This window comes from Ursus arctos, unplaced genomic scaffold, assembly GCF_023065955.2.
Source record: "Ursus arctos isolate Adak ecotype North America unplaced genomic scaffold, UrsArc2.0 scaffold_25, whole genome shotgun sequence".
Classification (NCBI taxonomy): Eukaryota; Metazoa; Chordata; class Mammalia; order Carnivora; family Ursidae; genus Ursus; species Ursus arctos.
Genome location: NW_026622930.1, coordinates 35,267,816 through 35,286,126, shown reverse-complemented (window position 1 = coordinate 35,286,126; position 18,311 = coordinate 35,267,816). Strand labels below are relative to the sequence as shown.

At 40.4% G+C, this 18,311-nt stretch overlaps 1 protein-coding gene and 1 pseudogene across 3 annotated transcripts in view; both read left to right on the top strand.

Annotated features, from left to right (window-relative positions):
- Positions 1–18,311, top strand: part of SYNE2 (spectrin repeat containing nuclear envelope protein 2) — a 308,022-nt gene that overhangs the window by 174,675 nt on the left and 115,036 nt on the right. For all 3 annotated transcript variants that reach the window (XM_026486841.4, XM_044379732.3, XM_048220054.2), the window contains exons 52-57: positions 4,767–5,032; positions 7,086–7,254; positions 9,571–9,726; positions 12,331–12,471; positions 14,091–14,273; positions 15,020–15,157. In XM_026486841.4, the coding sequence (XP_026342626.2) occupies positions 4,767–5,032; positions 7,086–7,254; positions 9,571–9,726; positions 12,331–12,471; positions 14,091–14,273; positions 15,020–15,157 (1,053 nt within the window). The remainder of the gene's footprint in view (positions 1–4,766; positions 5,033–7,085; positions 7,255–9,570; positions 9,727–12,330; positions 12,472–14,090; positions 14,274–15,019; positions 15,158–18,311) is intronic.
- Positions 3–4,745, top strand: LOC113246292 (40S ribosomal protein S29-like; annotated as a pseudogene).

The window sequence follows — 18,311 nt, the reverse complement described above, 5'->3', positions numbered from 1 at the left end:
TGCTTCGTTTCAACAATCAAGCCAGTTTCCTAGCAAATGCCATTTAAATTGTTTTTTTATTATTTTCATTTAGTTTTTATATAAAACAAGTCCTCAACAGGTACCGTTTGTTTATATCGCGTATGCATAACACATACGTGTTTATAGGTCCTAGTAAAATAATCTCCCGGAAATGACTCAAATTCTTTCTTAATAGTGCTGTGTTTTTGGTATCAGGCAATACCTATAAATACTTAGAAATAAGTACTTGCTCATTTGGGCTTTAAAATCTTTATTGTGCATCCAGGTTAACCCCTCTTAAAATGACTGTCTCTACATAACACTAAAGGTTAGAATTAAGTAATATTCATAATGACCAGCTAATTTTGAAGTTAACTACAATGGTTAACTGTGGAAATTAACTCCAATTAATTGTTAACTATGGACTTAGAAATATGTATGTTGCTCTTTCTGAAAACTCTCTTTAAGAAAGCCTCCTTAATATATATCAATCACAGATGTTAATTTAAGCTTGATTCCGGATTTAAGCTATCACATATATTTAGAAAGAAATTTTAAAATAGTATAAAATTACCTTAGGGTATCCATTAATCTTTCCAAAGGATCAGGTATAAATGAAGTACACATCAGAGCATAAAATGAAAACCCTTCTCTCTTATTCATGTCAAAATTCCTGCTAAATTTACTAAAGAGAGAAATACAATGAAGCAATACTTGATTGGTGGTAGGTCACACTTTGGGATGTAAATGTTTAGCACTAGCATATTTTTCTGCTTAAAACTTGGTGTTCTGGTTTTTTGCCCCGTTGCATCCCAGAGAGTAGGATGAGTCACCAACAGCTCTACTGGAGCCGTCAGAGAAAATTTGGCCAGGGTTCTCGTTCTTGCCATGTCTGCTCAAACTGGCATGGTCTGATCTGGAAATAACGGCTTCAGTGTGTGCCTACAGTGTTTCCATCAGTACTGGGAGGATACAGACTTCATTAAGTTGGACGAAGTGAACTTCCTTGAATGGGTCATCCAAGATACCCACCTTACTGCAGAGACCTAAGATACCTACCTTAATGCCAGCTCTTTGTCCATAAAATAAAAATACTTCAATTTAAGAAAAGCGACTTGGTATTCTTGAATATTATTTTGGTAGTGCTAATAGGGTTTGATTAGTAAATAGACTCTTGAATTGTTAAAATGAAGAAACTTTGTAAGTTACTGCTGCTCGCCCCCTTCTTTCCCATTCATACTGGCACAGTTTTTTGAGTTCCTGCAGTAGGCTGTGTGCTGTCCTAAGAAGGCAGTTCACACGTGATGTCACCAAATCCTTGCATTGGCCTCAGGAGTTAAATATTATGACCATTTTATTGATGGGGATACTGAGGCACTGAGAGATTTCTGTTGGCACAAGACGTCCCAGCTAGTGATTGAGCGGGGGCTGTGGACTGGGGCCACATCTGTTTTGCTCACTGCTGTAACTTTAGAATCTGCCCGGGGCCTTGTGCTTAGTGGGCACTTAGTGAATATTTCCTGAAGGACAGCTCTTCTTGAAACCCAGGTCTAGGCTAATTCTAAGCTTTTGTTCTATTGTACTACATTGTCTCTCTATTGCTATATACCTATTTGCAATTATATTTGATTAATTCAGACCCCATTCATTTCGAACTTTGTAATTATTCATAGAAGCATTTGACAATATCTGGTGGCAGAGTGTGTTTTTCAAAGAGTAGCACAAACAAGATATGTGCTTGTGTAATAACAGTAACAACAACTATAACACTTAGTGGGCGGGTATGGAGCGTGTGTTGGGCAGAGTCCTAAGCACTTTATATGTATCATTTATCCTCACAAGAGTCCTCTGAGCTGGATATTTTTATTTTATCCTCCTTTAGTAGATGAGGAAAGTGAGACAGTGAGATTGGGTAGCTTGCCCAAATCTACAAGCGAGTGGTAGAGGAGGAGTCAAATTTACGCTCCGGTGTTTTTCATGACAAAACTATCAACTTAAATGATATTTACACACACCAAATTGATGTAGGATTTAAAATAGCTTGTATCCATTTAATAAAAATAATATCATTTAAACACCTGTACATGCAAGATCCTGTTAGCATGGTTGGTGCTTTTGTATGTGACAGAATGAATTTCTCTTTTAAAGCTGTGGATAGTAATAGAATAATCCAGTATCTTTATGAGATAAAGGTTTTGTGTAAGTAGATTTTCAGAAACGTAAATGTGTTTAAATTTGTAACTTAAAATATCAATTGAAATTTTGATTTGCCTGTTTTCCCCCCTAAAATTTTACCTTCCTGTTTTCTTAAACAGAATCTGCTTGACTTAATTATTCATCTCTGGTTAGTCAGAGTCCTCATTTTGTTTTCACTGGTCATAATGTGTGGGAATAAAGTCATGCTTTCAAAGATAATTGGAGGTATAAGGCTGGCTTCTTCCCCGTGTACTGAAGTCCAAAGGACTTTTCCTAGTTCCTAATTCTGCTCCTTATGGGTTTTTCAGTCTCCTTCACTCTGTTTACTTATGGTGCAACTATGGCTCCTTCTCCCTTCCTAGACTATATAATTGACTGTGAACTTAAAAGTTTTATAACCATATTATTAGAATTCTGTGTCCAAGGGAAATCATTCAGGGGCTGCAGAGCCTCTTCTAGATGGAAGAGTGAAGGCATAATTTTTGTAGCAACTATTTGACTGATTTGAGAGCTGTCTTCATCCTTTTTAGCATAAAGTTTGTTGAGTTTTGATGAACACAGTCACATGATCACCAATGACTCTCAATGAAGATTTAGAACATTTTCATCACCCCAGAAAGTTCTCTTGTGCCCCTCTGTAATCAGCCCCTTCTGTCACCTCTGGCCCCTGGCAACCATTAATCTGTCTTGCTGTTTCCAGAATGTCATACAAATGGACTGGAATAGTTTGTGCCTTTTGAGTTTGGCATCTTTTCACTAAGCGTTATGCGTGGAGATGCATACATATTGCTGCTTGTATCCGTAGTTCATTTCTTTTAATTCCTGAGTCATATTGGATTGGGTTTGGTTATCTCTCACAAGTGAATTATTTGTCTGGCTTTTGAGTTAAATTGTCCCGATAAAAATTATTCCCCTGTCCCTCCTTGTGTTCACCTCCTTAATCACTTACCAACTTACACCAGACAGCAGAGCCTGAGATGGGGCTTGTGGGCAGGTGGTTTTATTTTGGAAAGTGATCTCAGGGAACGGGCGGGGGACGAGGAGAACAACCTTTCGTTGCTTTACTCTTATTGGGTCACGGTTGCTGTGGTGGCTCTTTCATGGTTATCACTGGCATGGAAGCACCAAGAGAGGCTCCATTACGTTCTGGGTTACCGACCTACTTCTTTCGATCCTGGTGTATATTAGAAACCCTCGGTGCACAATGATCTCTGACAATACAGCAGTGCCTTTCTTTGCTTGCTGGTTCTTTGCCAGGGAGGTTGCAAAGCAACCTGGTGGAACCCTTTTATCTCATCCCTGGTGGAAGTGGAGCTGCCTGCCTAAGAACTAGCACTTCTAGTCCAACCGATTTTAGGTTGCGGTGATGGAAAGCATACACTCCGTAACTAGCTCTTTTGGAGAGGGGCCGTCTATATCTATACCTGTGTATTCTAGTGACCGGGGACTCCACTGGATCATATGGCCCAAGGGGCAGGGCAGCTTATACCATTGCCTGACCCTGCTGCAGACTCTGTCAGCATCGGCAGCATTCTGATAAAGGGATCCGAGCAATACTCTCAAGGATAACGTGTACCGCCTCCAGAATCCCGGTAGACACATCCAGTGCTCAGCCTCTTTCTTAATGATAGAGGTATAGGACTGAACAACTTGATCTTTACATTATAGAATTCTGGCATGCCCTAGACCCCTGGGCTCCTGGAAACTGAATTTATGCTGAATTTATGCTTAGGTCTTATTTTCTACCCTTCGGCATCGAGGTTTTCATTGATCATTTCAGTTAGCGTTGAATGGATGTAGTTGACCGGTGTGATATTCTTTATGTCAAGATTGCAAGACGCCTGACTCAGTTTGAACGTGAGAGCAGGGGAGTGGACAGTGCTCGGGCAGAATGTGGTCAGTGGGGGGGGCAGCTAAGATGAGGTGCATTAGAGGGATCTGACTTTCTGTGTCTCCACTCTGGGGTCAAGGGTGCTAGAGCTCCATTTTGCAGATACGCGATTTTATGTATTTCTGGGTTCTGTACATCACCGTGTGACAAACACATGATTAGTTAGGACTGCTTTCCCTTTGGTGTGGGTGTCAGGGTAACCAGGAAGTACTGGACTTACTTGTTTGAGGGTAGAGGAATAGGGTGTGAAAGAAAAGACATCTGTAGAAAGATTAGCCAGCAGTTGCCCAGCCTCGTCCACAGTGGTTGCAGTTTGGGGGAGCTCATTCTAACGGCTTATAGGTACCTCAGGAGAAATAACTGCTTCCTCAACTGAAATCTGAAGGCGAGAGAAATTATTTATGAAAATATTCAGCAGTGTTTCCTTCAGCTCACGACAGCAGTGTTTTAATTGCATATCTGCATGATGAATAGCTGGGAACTCTGGGATTCCGAGAGTGGAGGGATAAGATTCCCAGTTAGAGGAAGGCCGCTGCTACTTGGAGCAAGGGTATGGTATTAGGAACCCTTTGAAGAGCCAGTATACAAAAATTATGATTGCCAAGGTATGTTTCAGCTCCTGAAATGGTCAGAGTACATTTTAGTTATTTTGGTTCTCTTTTTTTGTTCATTGAATTAGATTGAACGAGAAGCAATTATTTTAGATAATCTTCAAGAAGATCTCCCTGAAATTTCGAAAACAAAAGAGGCGGCCACTACAGAGGAGCTCTGTGAGCTGCAAGACTCTTTATGCCGTTACCAGGAAAATGTGGAGAAGCAGCAGCTGTTACTGACCTTACTTCTTCATCGCATGAGAAGTATCCAGAATGTTCCCAAAAGCTTAGAAGCTATAGAAACAATTTCAGCATTTCAAGAGATTACCTCGATGCAAGAACGATGCAACAAGTAAGACTTATGAAAAACTATTAAGGAAACGTGCCTGACAATTTAGCCTTAAGATTTAGAAAATACTGAATTTTGAAAATATAAAAATATAGCATAATGACAAAGGATATGATAGAATTGGGTTAACACAGAAGAGTATAGAAAGGGTGGGAATGGTACTTCCACTGTGGAAAACAGTATGGAGGTTCCTCACAAAATTAAAAATAGAAATACCATATGCTCTCATAATTCCGCTATTGGGTATTTGCCCAAGGAAAATGAAAACGGTATCTCGAAAGATACATGCGCCCCATGTTTATTGCAGCTTTATTTACAATAGCCAAGACATGGAAACAACCCAAGTGTCTATCAGTAGACAAAAAGATAAGGAAAATATGGTATATGTCCCCAATGAAATATTACACAGCCATAGAAAAGGGTGAGATCGTGCCACTTGAGACAACATGAACGGACCTAGAGGGTATTATACTAAGTGAAATAAGTCAATCCAAGAAAGACAAATACCATATGTTTCCACTCATAAACTGGATCTTTAAACAAATGAATAAATGAACAAAAAGCAGAACTGGAGGGGAGGGAGGTATGGGATGGGCCAAATGGGTGAGGGGGAGGGGGAGATACAGGCCTTCAGGTACAGAATGAGTAAGTCATGGGGATAAAAAGCAGACCATAAGGAATACAGTCAATTGTAATAGCGGTGTAATGGGACAGGTGGTAGTTATACTTGTGAGCACAGAATAATGTATAGACCCGTCAAATCACTAGATAGTACACCAGAAACGAACGTAACATTGTGTGTCAACTATACTCAAAAAAAGTCCGGGGGGGGGGGGATGGAAAAGATTAATAACAATAAAAACAAGCATGTGTTCTCCATCCTGGTATTACTGAGGGTGACTATCCTTTGAATTTTTTTCCTAATGTTTGCTGTTTTTCTATTTTAGTAATATATATTCACTATAGGAAGGTCAGGGAACGTGGAAAATTAGATTAATATACATTCCTCTTTAATTTTACCATTCAACAATAATCACTGCCAGTCACTCCTCATATTTTTACTATGATTGTATATTCTTTTAAAGATTTTATTTATTTATTTGACACACAGCCAGCGAGAGAGGGAACACAAGCAGGGGGAGTGGGAGAGGAAGAAGCAGGCTCATAGCAGAGGAGCCTGAGGTGGGGCTCGATCCCAGGGATCCGGGATCACACCCTGAGCCGAAGGCAGATGCTTAACCGCTGTGCCACCTGGGCGCCCCACTATGATTGTATTTTTAAACAAATTATGATCATAATACTATACTGTTTTTTTGTCTAAGTGATTTTTCAGCATATCATGTTAATTCACCTATGCCATTAAATGTTCCTTAAAACATAACTATGTAATATTTCACATGTGAATATGCCATAATTTATTTAACCAAAGCCCTCATATAAAACCTTTAAATTATACGTAATTTTTTTGTTTTACTTTTGTAAAAACACTGTAGTGAACATTCTTATGCTAGAATCTCTGTCTGCATCTGTGATAATTCTTTGAGAAAGATGCCAAGAAGTAGAAGGATTGGGTCAAAGGATATAATATATTTACGGCTAGAAATACTTACCAAATAGCTCTCAGGAAAGATTGTACCCTCTTAAACTTCTCTACTAGTAAGGTGGCTACATCCACAGCAAACGGGGTCAGCTGAGATAAAAAGGCTAATGGGGTCATCTATCCCCGAAAGCCTGCCCATGACCCCATTCTCACCTCTACGTTATATTCAGTTGAACTCAAGGATCACATGGAGAAAAGTAGGATGGAGAGAGCAATTGGAAAGTAAAGTGTGAAACGAGGATATTTTGAGATGAAGTTTAGAGAGGTTTTTCATTGAGTGATAGAATCTGGTAGATGTTCATATATGTAGTTAAATAAATTATTGAAAACTGGTACTTTTTGCTCAGGAAAGAAAATCTTTTTGAACTATGAAGACATTGTGTTAATTGTTGAAATAAAACTATCTCACAAGAGAGCAGGATAGAGAAACAGTTTTATTTTGCTGTTATATGTTAGGCTTTTTCAGAAAGCTCAAGAAAATAAGGAATTGATGGAGAGTGAAATCCAAGAAAGACATTCTTTCACAAAAGAAATAATTACTTTGAAGAATTTATTTCGACAGACTGCAACTTCTTTCCAAAATATGGACTTACAAGATCACCCAGAAAAGGCAGAACAGTTTGAGGTAAGTGAGGAATGAGGTGAGGAACCAGTGAATGTGGCCGACACAGGTCTGCAATCTTGAATCCAAAGCCCTTGGCGCAGAGGTAACTTTGTGACTAGAGTGGAGAGAGTGGTCCAGGAGAGAGGAAAGCACGTGCAAAGGCCCTGTGGCATGGTGTGGGCTAAGCCATTAGAGATCACTATGGATAGAGTGCAGAGAATAAAGTTGAGAGCAGGGAGATAGGCCCTTCTGGACCAAACAGCCCTTTTTCAGTGGCTTTTCAGGTGTCTTTGGTGAAAAGGGGCCCCAGAGCATGACTGAGTAGGGTGTCAGAGTACTGACTTTAGTAGGGTTTATGATTTATCTCTGATAGGGGTGCAACTGCTTTTACTCACAACACTTCTGGCACCAAACGTGTGGGGTTTTTTCCCCAAGTCTCTGGAAGCTCACTAGGTGTCCTACAATTCAGTTCAACTGTAACACTGACTAGCAAGAGCTAGCACGGACCACACAGATTAAGGGCTCACTTCCACAAGACCACCCCACTTCAGAAGCTAATCACAAGTCCTGGGCCTCCTGTAATTCTGACTGACTCGCTGTCAATCAGGGGTTCCCATGACCCCCTCCTCAGGCTTAATAATTTACTAGAATGGCTTATAGAAGTCAGGAAAACACTTTGCTATTACTGGTAGAGGATACAACTTGGAATCAGCCAATAAAAGAGATGCATAGAGCAAGGTAAGGGGGAAGTCTCTCAGACCAGGCCTTCTGTGGATGTGCCCCTCTCCCAGCATCAACTCCAGATTCTCCACACCTGGCTGATTCGGGGGTTTATGGTAGTTCCATTATGTAGGCATGGTTGGTTAAATCATTGTTTATGGTAGTTCCATTATGTAGGCATGGTTGGTTAAATCATTGCCGTTGATAATTAACTCAACCTTCAGCTCCTCACCCCGCCCTAGAGGTTGGGAATTGGGGCTGAAAGTTCTAACCCTCTAATCACAGGATTGGTTCCTCTGGCGACCAGGCCCCAGCTTGAGTCTATCTAGAGCACCACCCCCCACCCCCCAAGAGTCATTCATTAGTATAATAAACTCAGGTATGGTTGAAAAGGGCTTGTTATGAATAACAAAAGATACTCCTCTTACTCCTATCCAGGAAATTCCAAGGGTCTTAGAAGCTGTTCAGGAACCAGGAATGAAGACCAAATATATCTTTTAAATCACGCTATCGCAAGAGCTGTGCCCATGCCCCTGTGATATCTGGGGACCTCATTTTTTAAGAATGATTCCGGTCCAATGGTAACAAGCAAAACCGGCATTTGGAAGTTTACTCGAGAGTCACGCGCTGTCCGTGTGGGCAGAGGGAACTTTTCCTCACAGCCGTGGGGCGGCCATCTATGCGTAGCTCTGAGTAAAGACCAGTGCTCTGACGAGGTCCAGATAAAACAGGATGGCAGCGTACTTCAAACTCCACCTTCCAATGGCATTGTTAACTCCAGCTCTAGATTTGTTTTCCGTTGAGGGTTAAGAAAAAGAAAACAGTGACACATCATGGAGTCGTTCAAATTGTAATCATTCTTCAGTGCGGTGACTCAACCCATTACCACGAATAATGCCACTGAACAGCTACTGTAAAAACAAAACAAACCCCCAAAAGCCACAGTGAAGTCAAGACGTATTTTTCCACTTGCTCTTTGGGAAACTTTCCCAAACAGATGAGTTTCTCCTTTATAATTAGTGCAGGAGAACGTAGATCAGATTTTGTTTCTAGGCCACAACCAATAGACTATTTGTTCAGGTTTCTTTTATCTCCGAAAACCCACATTCTTTGCAGGGAACTGGAACCCTCCCTTTTGAAAGACGTCGGGCTCTGCTGGGCTGTCTAATTACATGAAAGCAGACACTTGTGCTTCAAGCCTAGGGCTTTTAGTGGCCTTGAATCATTGTGATAATAATGTAGGAAGAAGCAAAAATGGCAACAAGTTAATAACAACAAAACTTCTTTGAAACTTTTTTGCTACTTGGAGCTTTTTAGATCAAGACTGCAACTGAGATAGTTAAATCCTAGGGGTACTTTAGAAGCGGGAGATGTTGTAATGTCTTTTGAGGACAATGGTCTGACACTACGAAGAGGTATCAAGTTTAATTCTTACAAACGAGAAAGCATCATCTGACCAAACTGAGTATCTCTTAGGCTTAATCGGCTTGTATCAGTAGAGAGGCTTTGTCATGCAAAGTGTGCTTATTTAAATCATAAGGATGTGCGGGAAAGCTGCTTTCACTTTTAACTTTTTCCCTGTTCTGTGCCTATTTGAAACTCTCTTGATGATTGTAGGAGCTTCAAAGCATTTTTAAGAAAGGGAAGCTAACTTTCGAGAATATTATGGAAAAACTGCGAATCAAGTATTCTGAAATGTACACGCTAGTCCCTGCAGAGATTGAATCCCAGGTGGAAGAGTGCAGAAAAGCTTTAGAAGACATAGATGAGAAGGTAATAATCGTTTGTACTAGTGTTACTATTTTTGAGTTGAATGGATATAAAGGAAAGATCATGTAATGTCACATTTTCATTTGCCCTGATTTCAGCTATGACTGTTTTTATAGAGTTTAGATAAGTGATAATTTTGTGTATTGAATACGGAGATGAAATTGCTCTAATAAGTGACAGATAACAGAATGAGGTAATGTGTTTATTTTTAGTTGTCAAGGTGCTTAGTTTTCTTCTCTTGTATTTAAAAGTAGAATTATAGATTAGCTTTTAGTTGGCTTTTTCTTTTAACTGGAGAATCACTTTAAAATATTGGAATGAATAATCCTTTGCTGTAAAACTTGTTCCCTGTGAACGTTTTGAAATTGCAGCCAAGGACAATAAGAATATAAATTTCACAACTCACTAGGAAGAGCATTTAACACACAGTATCTTTTTGATGGTGGCAACACAGTTCTCATAAAACACACCTGAGCAAATCTTTATCCCCAGACGGATGAATCGGAAGGTTGGAACAGAATGGGAAGTGCTTCATAGAACTGGAGACCCAGGAGTTTAGCAAGACAAATTTATTGGATTATAGCAAGGCCGCTTATATCCCAACAGAACAAAATTCTGTTTGGTCCAGCATCCCCAGAAGGATTTTTCATACTGCTTTTTGAGATCTGGAGTACCTGTAACTTAATAAAATAGATTTTAAATGCAAACACACACAAAAAAATCGTCTTTCAAACTCAGCTAACTTCTTTGACAGATTTCTCAGGAAAATCTGAACCATGAAAAAACATGTAAGCTCCTAATACACATTTATAACAAATTCTGTTGATTTGACACGAAAATCTGTTATGAGGTACTTTCTCAAGAATCACGCACTATTGATTCTAAGAGAATACTTAAGTTTTTGAGAACAACTAAATTAGTTTCCATGAATACTTCCTGTGACAATCCCTAACAAAGTGTATAATCAAAATCAATCTTAAATTTAGGGGTTGAAAGGTTTCAACGGTAACTTGTATATTTGTAACAAATAGCAACTGATTGTTATTATTTGGTGTGTCTGCAGGATCCGGGCAGACATAGAACCATTTGGTGTAATTCGGAGGGCTGCTTACTTTTCCTAAATCATGGTCTCCTAATGTACCTAAATTATATGCTTTTCTGCCAAGAGAGTAACTGCCCCAAGTATCAGAAAACTTCACTTTGTAGTAATTTGTTACATAGCAATAAAGAGCTATTACAGCAATTTGAAAACTAACATAGGATTAGTTTTGTGTTTTTTTTTTTTTTCCTAAAAATCTCGACTGCCTGATGGTCTGTGGAATAAAAACATTTTATAGAAGTATCAACATCCTGAAATGTGAAAAAGAGCCTGGGAGCTCCAGAGTCTGGTGCCTTGGGGCTTCGCAGGAGAAGTTCAACTGCTGCCTTAATATGTGACCTTAAGCAAGTCAATTAGTCTGTGTCTAGTTTCTTCATTGAAAGGTTTTAGTCTTACTGGTTATACAGATGTAGTGGTTTTTAAAAGGGTTAAAGGATTATGCAAAACATAAGGTATTATTTGGTTATTTAATGGCTGCTGGGAGAAAGCCTTATCAACATAGCCTAAAAAAAACCCAACAACAACAACAAAAAAAGCCCAACAAGAACTAATCAGGTATTTGAAAAATGACACATTCAACATTCATCTGTTATCTTTCCTAGCCCAAGTTATTTTCTTAAGAAAATCATTCAGATAAAAAAATTACACTGTTCAGCAGCTAGATTTCTGATTGCTGTGAAAACATACACTAGAAACATTCACACAGAGAAAAACTAAGCTTTGTGCATTCTCAAGAAAGAGCGAGTTTTAGAAGGTTATTTCACCCAAATGAATATTATGGTGGGAATTACATTTTTTTATGTCAGCTTGAGAATAAGTTAGGTTTTATTGAAAACAGTTCTGTGCAGAGGTCTTTCTCATAAAATGAGAGACTGTATGATGAATAATTTATCTCCCTTGAATTTCTTCATATCATTTGCTCCATTGGGGTATGTCTCAGGCAGTACACTCAGTAGTTTTGCCCAACTCAGCACAGATCTGTAGTGCATGCCGTGGATTACATTCAACAAATTTTTGTTTGTTGATTTTCTTTTCCTTTATTTGTTTTTTTATTTTTTTTTTAAAGATTTTATTTATTTATTTGACAGAGACAGCCAGCGAGAGAGGGAACACAAGCAGGGGGAGTGGGAGAGGAAGAAGCAGGCTCACAGCAGAGGAGCCTGATGTGGGGCTCGATCCCATAACGCCGGGATCACGCCCTGAGCCGAAGGCAGACGCTTAATGACTGCGCCACCCAGGCGCCCCTTCTTTTCCTTTTTTTTTAGATTGGATTTAAAAGGTCAAGTGAGCACAGCCACCATGTCCTAGTCCGCTAATCTACCCTCTAATTAACGTACTAGCTCGAATTGTTTGGGATATTCCCCCTAGCCTTTAAAAGATTTTTAAGTAAAGTAAAATTTTTAAGTAAAATCGCATAACAGCATGACTATCCGTTTTATCACCTGAAACTGTGAATAGAGTATAGAAGACATCTGTGAGCCAAATGTGTCTTTCTTTCACTGTAACAGATAAGCAACGAAGTTTTGAAAAGCTCACCCTCATATACAATGAGTAGAAAAATAGATGAAATTAACAATGGCCTCCACAATGTTGAAAAGATGTTGCAGCAGAAAAGCAAAAATATTGAGAAAGCTCAAGAAATTCAGAAGGTAACATTCTCCTTTAATTCCCCCCAGCTTTTGGCTTTCCTCCTGCTCCCCCGTCATCATGGTGTGCTCTGTGGATGAATCCAAAGCACAGAGATCCTAACCCACATCCACAGGGTCCCCCTTATTGAGTGTCACCTGCAGAGGTTTGGTGGAGAAAGTTGCATTTAAGAACTGTTCTCAGTTGTTGTTTTCTTGGAATGGGGGTCAGAGGGAGAGGGAGAGAGAGAGAGAGAGAGAGACTGCCAAGCAGGCTCCATGCCCAGAGCACAACCTCACAATCCTGAGATCATGACCTGAGCCGAAACCAAGAGGTGGACACTTAACTGGGCCACCCAGGCGCCCCAAGAACTGTTCTCAATTTTTCCATGGTGGGAATATGCCCGAACCCCTGAAAGCCTGTGATTGTTAGCCTTTTCACAAGTAAAGGAGAGTAAGGACCTTATCCTGGAAAGACTGATATTTTGCTAACATGTTTCTATGAGCATTTCTCGGAGTCTTTGTTTTCTAACGTGAATTAACATGGGAAATATAATACGGAACGTTTCTGAAACGTGTTTGATTAAAAAAATATATTTCAATAGGATCTGAATGGAATTAACAACTTTTCTTTAGACTACAAGGGGAAGCAGGAAAATAGAAATTCCAAATTTATTTCCCTTGTAAAATATCTTAGGAAAGCAAGTGTTAGGTAAAACTGTACATAAGCATGATTTTCTACTATTAACTCCCTAGTAAACTTCTGCATGTGGAAAGCATTCTTACTCTAATCTGCATTTCAAGGAAGTATTCTAATATGAATGGAGACTTTTAAAAATAGGTCAGAATATGCCTCACCATTGGACAAAATCTTGATTCTTAATAAGTAGAGAAACCTAATTTAACCAGTCCATATTTCCTATTTCTAAAAATTTAGTTGTTAAGCAAATATTAAGTAAGAATTGAATATTTTACCTTTGAAAGTTCCTCTGACCACACAAGACCAGGTTTTGAATCCAGTCTGTTGGTTTCTTGAGCCAAGAGCAGTCACTAGAATTTTTTGCCACTGCATTAATCCTGAGTCAAAACATTTATTTTCTTTTTGTTAGTTTTATTTTTACACTTTTTTTTTTTTTTAAAAGCAAGCTCCATACCCAGCATGGAGCCTAATGTGGGGCTTGAACTCAAGACCCTGAGATCAAGACCTGAGCTAAAACCAACTAAGCCACCCACACCCCTATTTTTACACTTAATAAAAATTATATTCTAGATTAAATACATGCACACACACATATATCTATTGGTCTAAAAAGATTTGGGTATAACATAATGTTACCTCATCACTCTTGAAAGAGTGGGGTTATATTGACCTTGTTTGGTGTCATTTGTCTCTGGAAATGTCCAGGTCTTTCTGTACCCTTGCAGCTAATTCTGTACCTGAAACGAATACCATTAGACTAAGAGACCTCAGAAAAGGTGTTTTTCAATTTAGGTCACAAGTGGTTTCTGGGCATAAGTGAAATAGCACACCTGTGATGTTGTCTTGGTAGCATTCGCAAGTGCAAATACAGTGCAGAAACTAAGAATTCACACAATGAGCCAGGACGTCTGCATGCAGAGTGACTTCCGATTTCCTTCTCCAGAAAATGTGGGACGAGCTAGACCTCTGGCGTTCCAGGCTCAATGAGCTGGATTCCGAAGTGCAGGACATTGTTGAACAGGATCCCGGACAGGCTCAAGAATGGATGGATAACCTGATGATTCCTTTCCAGCAATATCAGCAAGTCTCACAGAGAGCAGAATCTAGAACCTCACAGCTGAATAAGGTACCACGGTAACACGTGATCACTACCCTTGGCTTGTCGTGCTATTGAGAAGGCTTTGAAACAAAACGAAAATAGATACTTAGAGGCAGCCAGTTTCCCTTGAGTTGCCAGTTTTAGGTTCTGAAGCTAGAGCCACAGGAGAGGTTCAGGTGGGCATGGGGAGGATGATTTAACTGCTGACACCGGCAGGAAGTCTGACTGGACAGACGGAAGCAAGTATCCAGACAGAGGCCGGACTGCACCTGGAGACCAGCTGAGCATTGGGCTTCCTAGTTGGTCATGGGCGTTTGTGACAGGCCATCTCAAGAGTCCCTGGGGGGAGCCAGCCACAAGAAAGTATGTCATTCAGGAACAAGACGCTGTCTCCCACCTTTCCAAGTAGGGGTCGTGGTGGGTGAGCTGTACATGTAACCTAGTCCCAGAGGAACTGGGATATTAGGGGACAAGGCCCTGTACGGGAGGACAAAGCACAAATCCAGTTTTGAGAATGAAGCGTAAAATGGGAACCAGACTAGTTGCAAGGCTACGTGGGAACTGTTACTGAGACCCACAGCATTAGGGTAGAACTTCTTACCTCCTTTCCACCTATGGTCAGGATTAATTGTCTTAAAAAAAAGGTCAAAAACGGGAGGGGGTGGGTGAATACTGCCGGCCCGGCCTGATGAGTAGTAACAAATGCTTCATTCGAGACTCATTTGACTCAAGTAGAAGGCGTCAGACTCTCTGCTACGGCCTCTCTTTCACAGGCCACAGTCAAGATGGAGGAATATCACGACCTTTTGAGGAGTACAGAGGCCTGGGTAGAAAACACCAGCCGTCTGCTGGCTAATCCTGCGGACTATGATTCTTCGAAGGCGCTGAGTCAGCACGCCAGCACCCTTCAGGTAAGTGTTCTTTCGGTGTTCCCTGAGGGTCCTAGAATCTGCATGATGATTCGTGGTCTAGCTGGCTATCCTGCTTTTTTCCCCTTCTTTCCTGAAAAACAACCTTATTTTCAACCATGGCAGATGGCAGAAAGAAGCTTGGGAGAGTGGCAGGCTCTGGACAGAAATTTTGCAGACAGGATCTAGTTCTTTCTGTCCTGGTAACTACTACGTGACTCTTTGGGTAATTTACTGTTTTCCTCTGTGGGCCTCAGTTTTCCTCCATCTGTGAAGTAAGAATGTTGCGTGATTGGTGTTGATGGTTTTGGTCAACAGAATTCTGAGAGGGCTCCCAGTATTGCTGTCCCCTGGTGTGCACAACTGTATAACCCCATCCTGCTGAGCATAGGCGGGGATAGGAGAGTGAGTGATGAATTAGCCACACTATTAATTAGGTGACAGTATATGGTTGAGGTAATGGGTTCGTCATTCCCATGAATGCATGGTTATATGATTATAAGACTCCCTGAGAGCACGCTGGGGAGTTCAACAGCTGGCTTGATGAGGTAAGCTGTGATATTAGGGGAGGGCCATGGGGCTAGGACCCTCGGGCAGCCTTCAGAAGCTGAGAGTGACCCCCCAGTCAGCAGCCAGCAGGAAAACTGAGATCAGCCCTATGATTGAATTCTCCCAACAACCTGAGTGAACTTGGGAGAGACACCTGCGCCCCAAATGGCACCTTGATAACAGCCTTGTGATAGCCTTTGATAGCTAAGGACCCTCCTAAGCTATGTCTATACTCTCGGGCTATGGAAACCAAGAGATAATACATTTGTTTTTTTTCAAGCCATGAAATTTGTGGTAATTAGTTACACAGCATTAGAAAACTGATCTGTAGGGGCGCCTGGGTGGCACAGCGGTTAAGCTTCTGCCTTCGGCTCAGGGCGTGATCCCGGCGTTGTGGGATCGAGCCCCACATCAGGCTCCTCTGCTATGAGCCTGCTTCTTCCTCTCCCACTCCCCCTGCTTATGTTCCCTCTCTCGCTGGTTGTCTCTATCTCTGTCGAATAAATAAATAAAATCTTTAAAAAAAAAAAAAAGAAAACTGATCTGTAGCTCCTTCCAGTTACCGCATGCTGTGATTCCAAATGTTCTGTCCTTTTTGGTGCCCGATATCTCCATGCTAGCTCACAAAGACAAAACAAATGAGGGTATTTTCCTACTCGGGGCGATGACTGCAAGAGATCTTCCAGATGCCAAGTATTGGCTAAAGTTTTACTGTGAGGACATATTTCCTTCTCTCAGTATTCAACCACAAGAAAGAATCTCTTAGGAAAAGGTTTATTCTGTCGCAGTTTTTGGAATAATCAGACCTCAACTTTGATCCAGCTCCTTTTTATATCTTCAGAATAGCACAGTGTGTTCCCAAGGGAACAGCTGACTTCATGCCTCCCTGACGTTTGCGATATGTTAGCCCGTTTTGCCCTGTCATAACAGTTCGAAAGCTGCTGCCTTTTGCCCGCCTGTTTTTCTTCTTCCCCTTGCCTGTGATTTCTGGCCCCACCTCTCAGGCTGGCTTTCCATGTGCCCGTCACATGTCCTCCTGTATTTTAAATTGCCTGTATTTGTCACCATTTTCAAGGAATTTGCAAAGACAGAAGAGAGGAATCAGTACTCTTTTTCCTCAGATGCTTGTTCTGAGTTTAAAAAAAATTTTTTTTCAAGAGTGAACTCAGGCAAAAGCATTCTGCTTTTGCTACCTTTTACTGACATAAATGTCGTGTGTGGAAAGATCTCTTGAACTGTTCAGGACATCCTAATTTGCTGGCCTTAGTTTATGAACTAGAACTTAGTGAACTCTGGTGTACGAGCTGGAGGAATTAGGCACAAGAGAAGGCTGATTTACCACAGGAAACGTCCTCATAAATCCTCCAGTGGGAAATAAGTCTCAAACAACTAGTCATATGTGACTATCCCATTTTTCCGTATTTTGAAAATAGTAGTCCTATTTTTAAGATATGCTTTTCCATTTTTCTAGCATTACCAGGCATTGATTTCTTAAATGTCTTCTCAAAGAAGTGTCAAAACTCCCAACTAAGTTTCCTGTTTTGATGGCACTATAACCTTCTACCTGGATTGTATTTGTTAAAGTAGGTTTTAACAACCCAAAGATAATTCCAGAAAGACTGCTATTCTAATTAAGAATTATTGAAACAAAAATTGTCATTGTAAAAATAGAAACAACTTTTTTAAAATAAATTTCGAGGTATAATTTGCATATAGTAAGATACACCACATATATACATATGTATATGTATATATACACACATATGTGTATATGTATATATACACACATATGTGTATATATGTATATATATGTGTATATATATTATATATATAAAGTATATATATAAACTCACAGCCCCGAGATCAAGAATTGCATGCACCATCAGCTGAGCCAGCCAGGTGCACCAAAATACACCTGTTTTAAGTGTGCCACTAGATGAGTTTTGATGAAGATATACAATTGTGTAACCACCACTACCATCAATATAAAGGGACATCTCCATTACCCCCCAAAAGTTTCCTCTGTCTCCTGCATCAGTCCCCTTTCACCGATGTTTAGCCCTTACAATCACTTACTCATTGTTTTCTATTAATATAGTTTGGCCTTTTCCACCATGTCCTATAAATGGAATCATACAGTATATACCTTTTGTACTTGACTTCTTTTACCTGGCATAATGTTTTCAAAATTCATCCGGCTTGTTAATGTATATAGATAGTTCTTTCTTTTGCTTGGTAAGTAGTGTCCCACTTACGGAAATATGCAATATGTTTATCCCTTTACCAGTTAATGGGCATTCGGCTTGTTTCAAGTTTTGGGCTGTGGTAGGTTAGCAGCTTAAAACAATAAACATTGATTATCTCCTTTTCTGTGGGTCAGGAATTCAGGCGTGGTTTAGCTGAGTGCCTCTGGCTCAAGGTCTCTTGTAAGAATGCAGTCAAGCCTCAGTCTGGGTGAGGGAAGAGACAGAATGCACTTCCAAGGTCATTCACTTGGCTATTGGCAGGCCTCAGAAGATGCACTTCCGTGTGCAGACGTGTGGCCCTCCCCCACAAGGCCGCTCATGGCATGGTAGCTGACTTTCCTCGCCATGAGCAATCGGAAAGA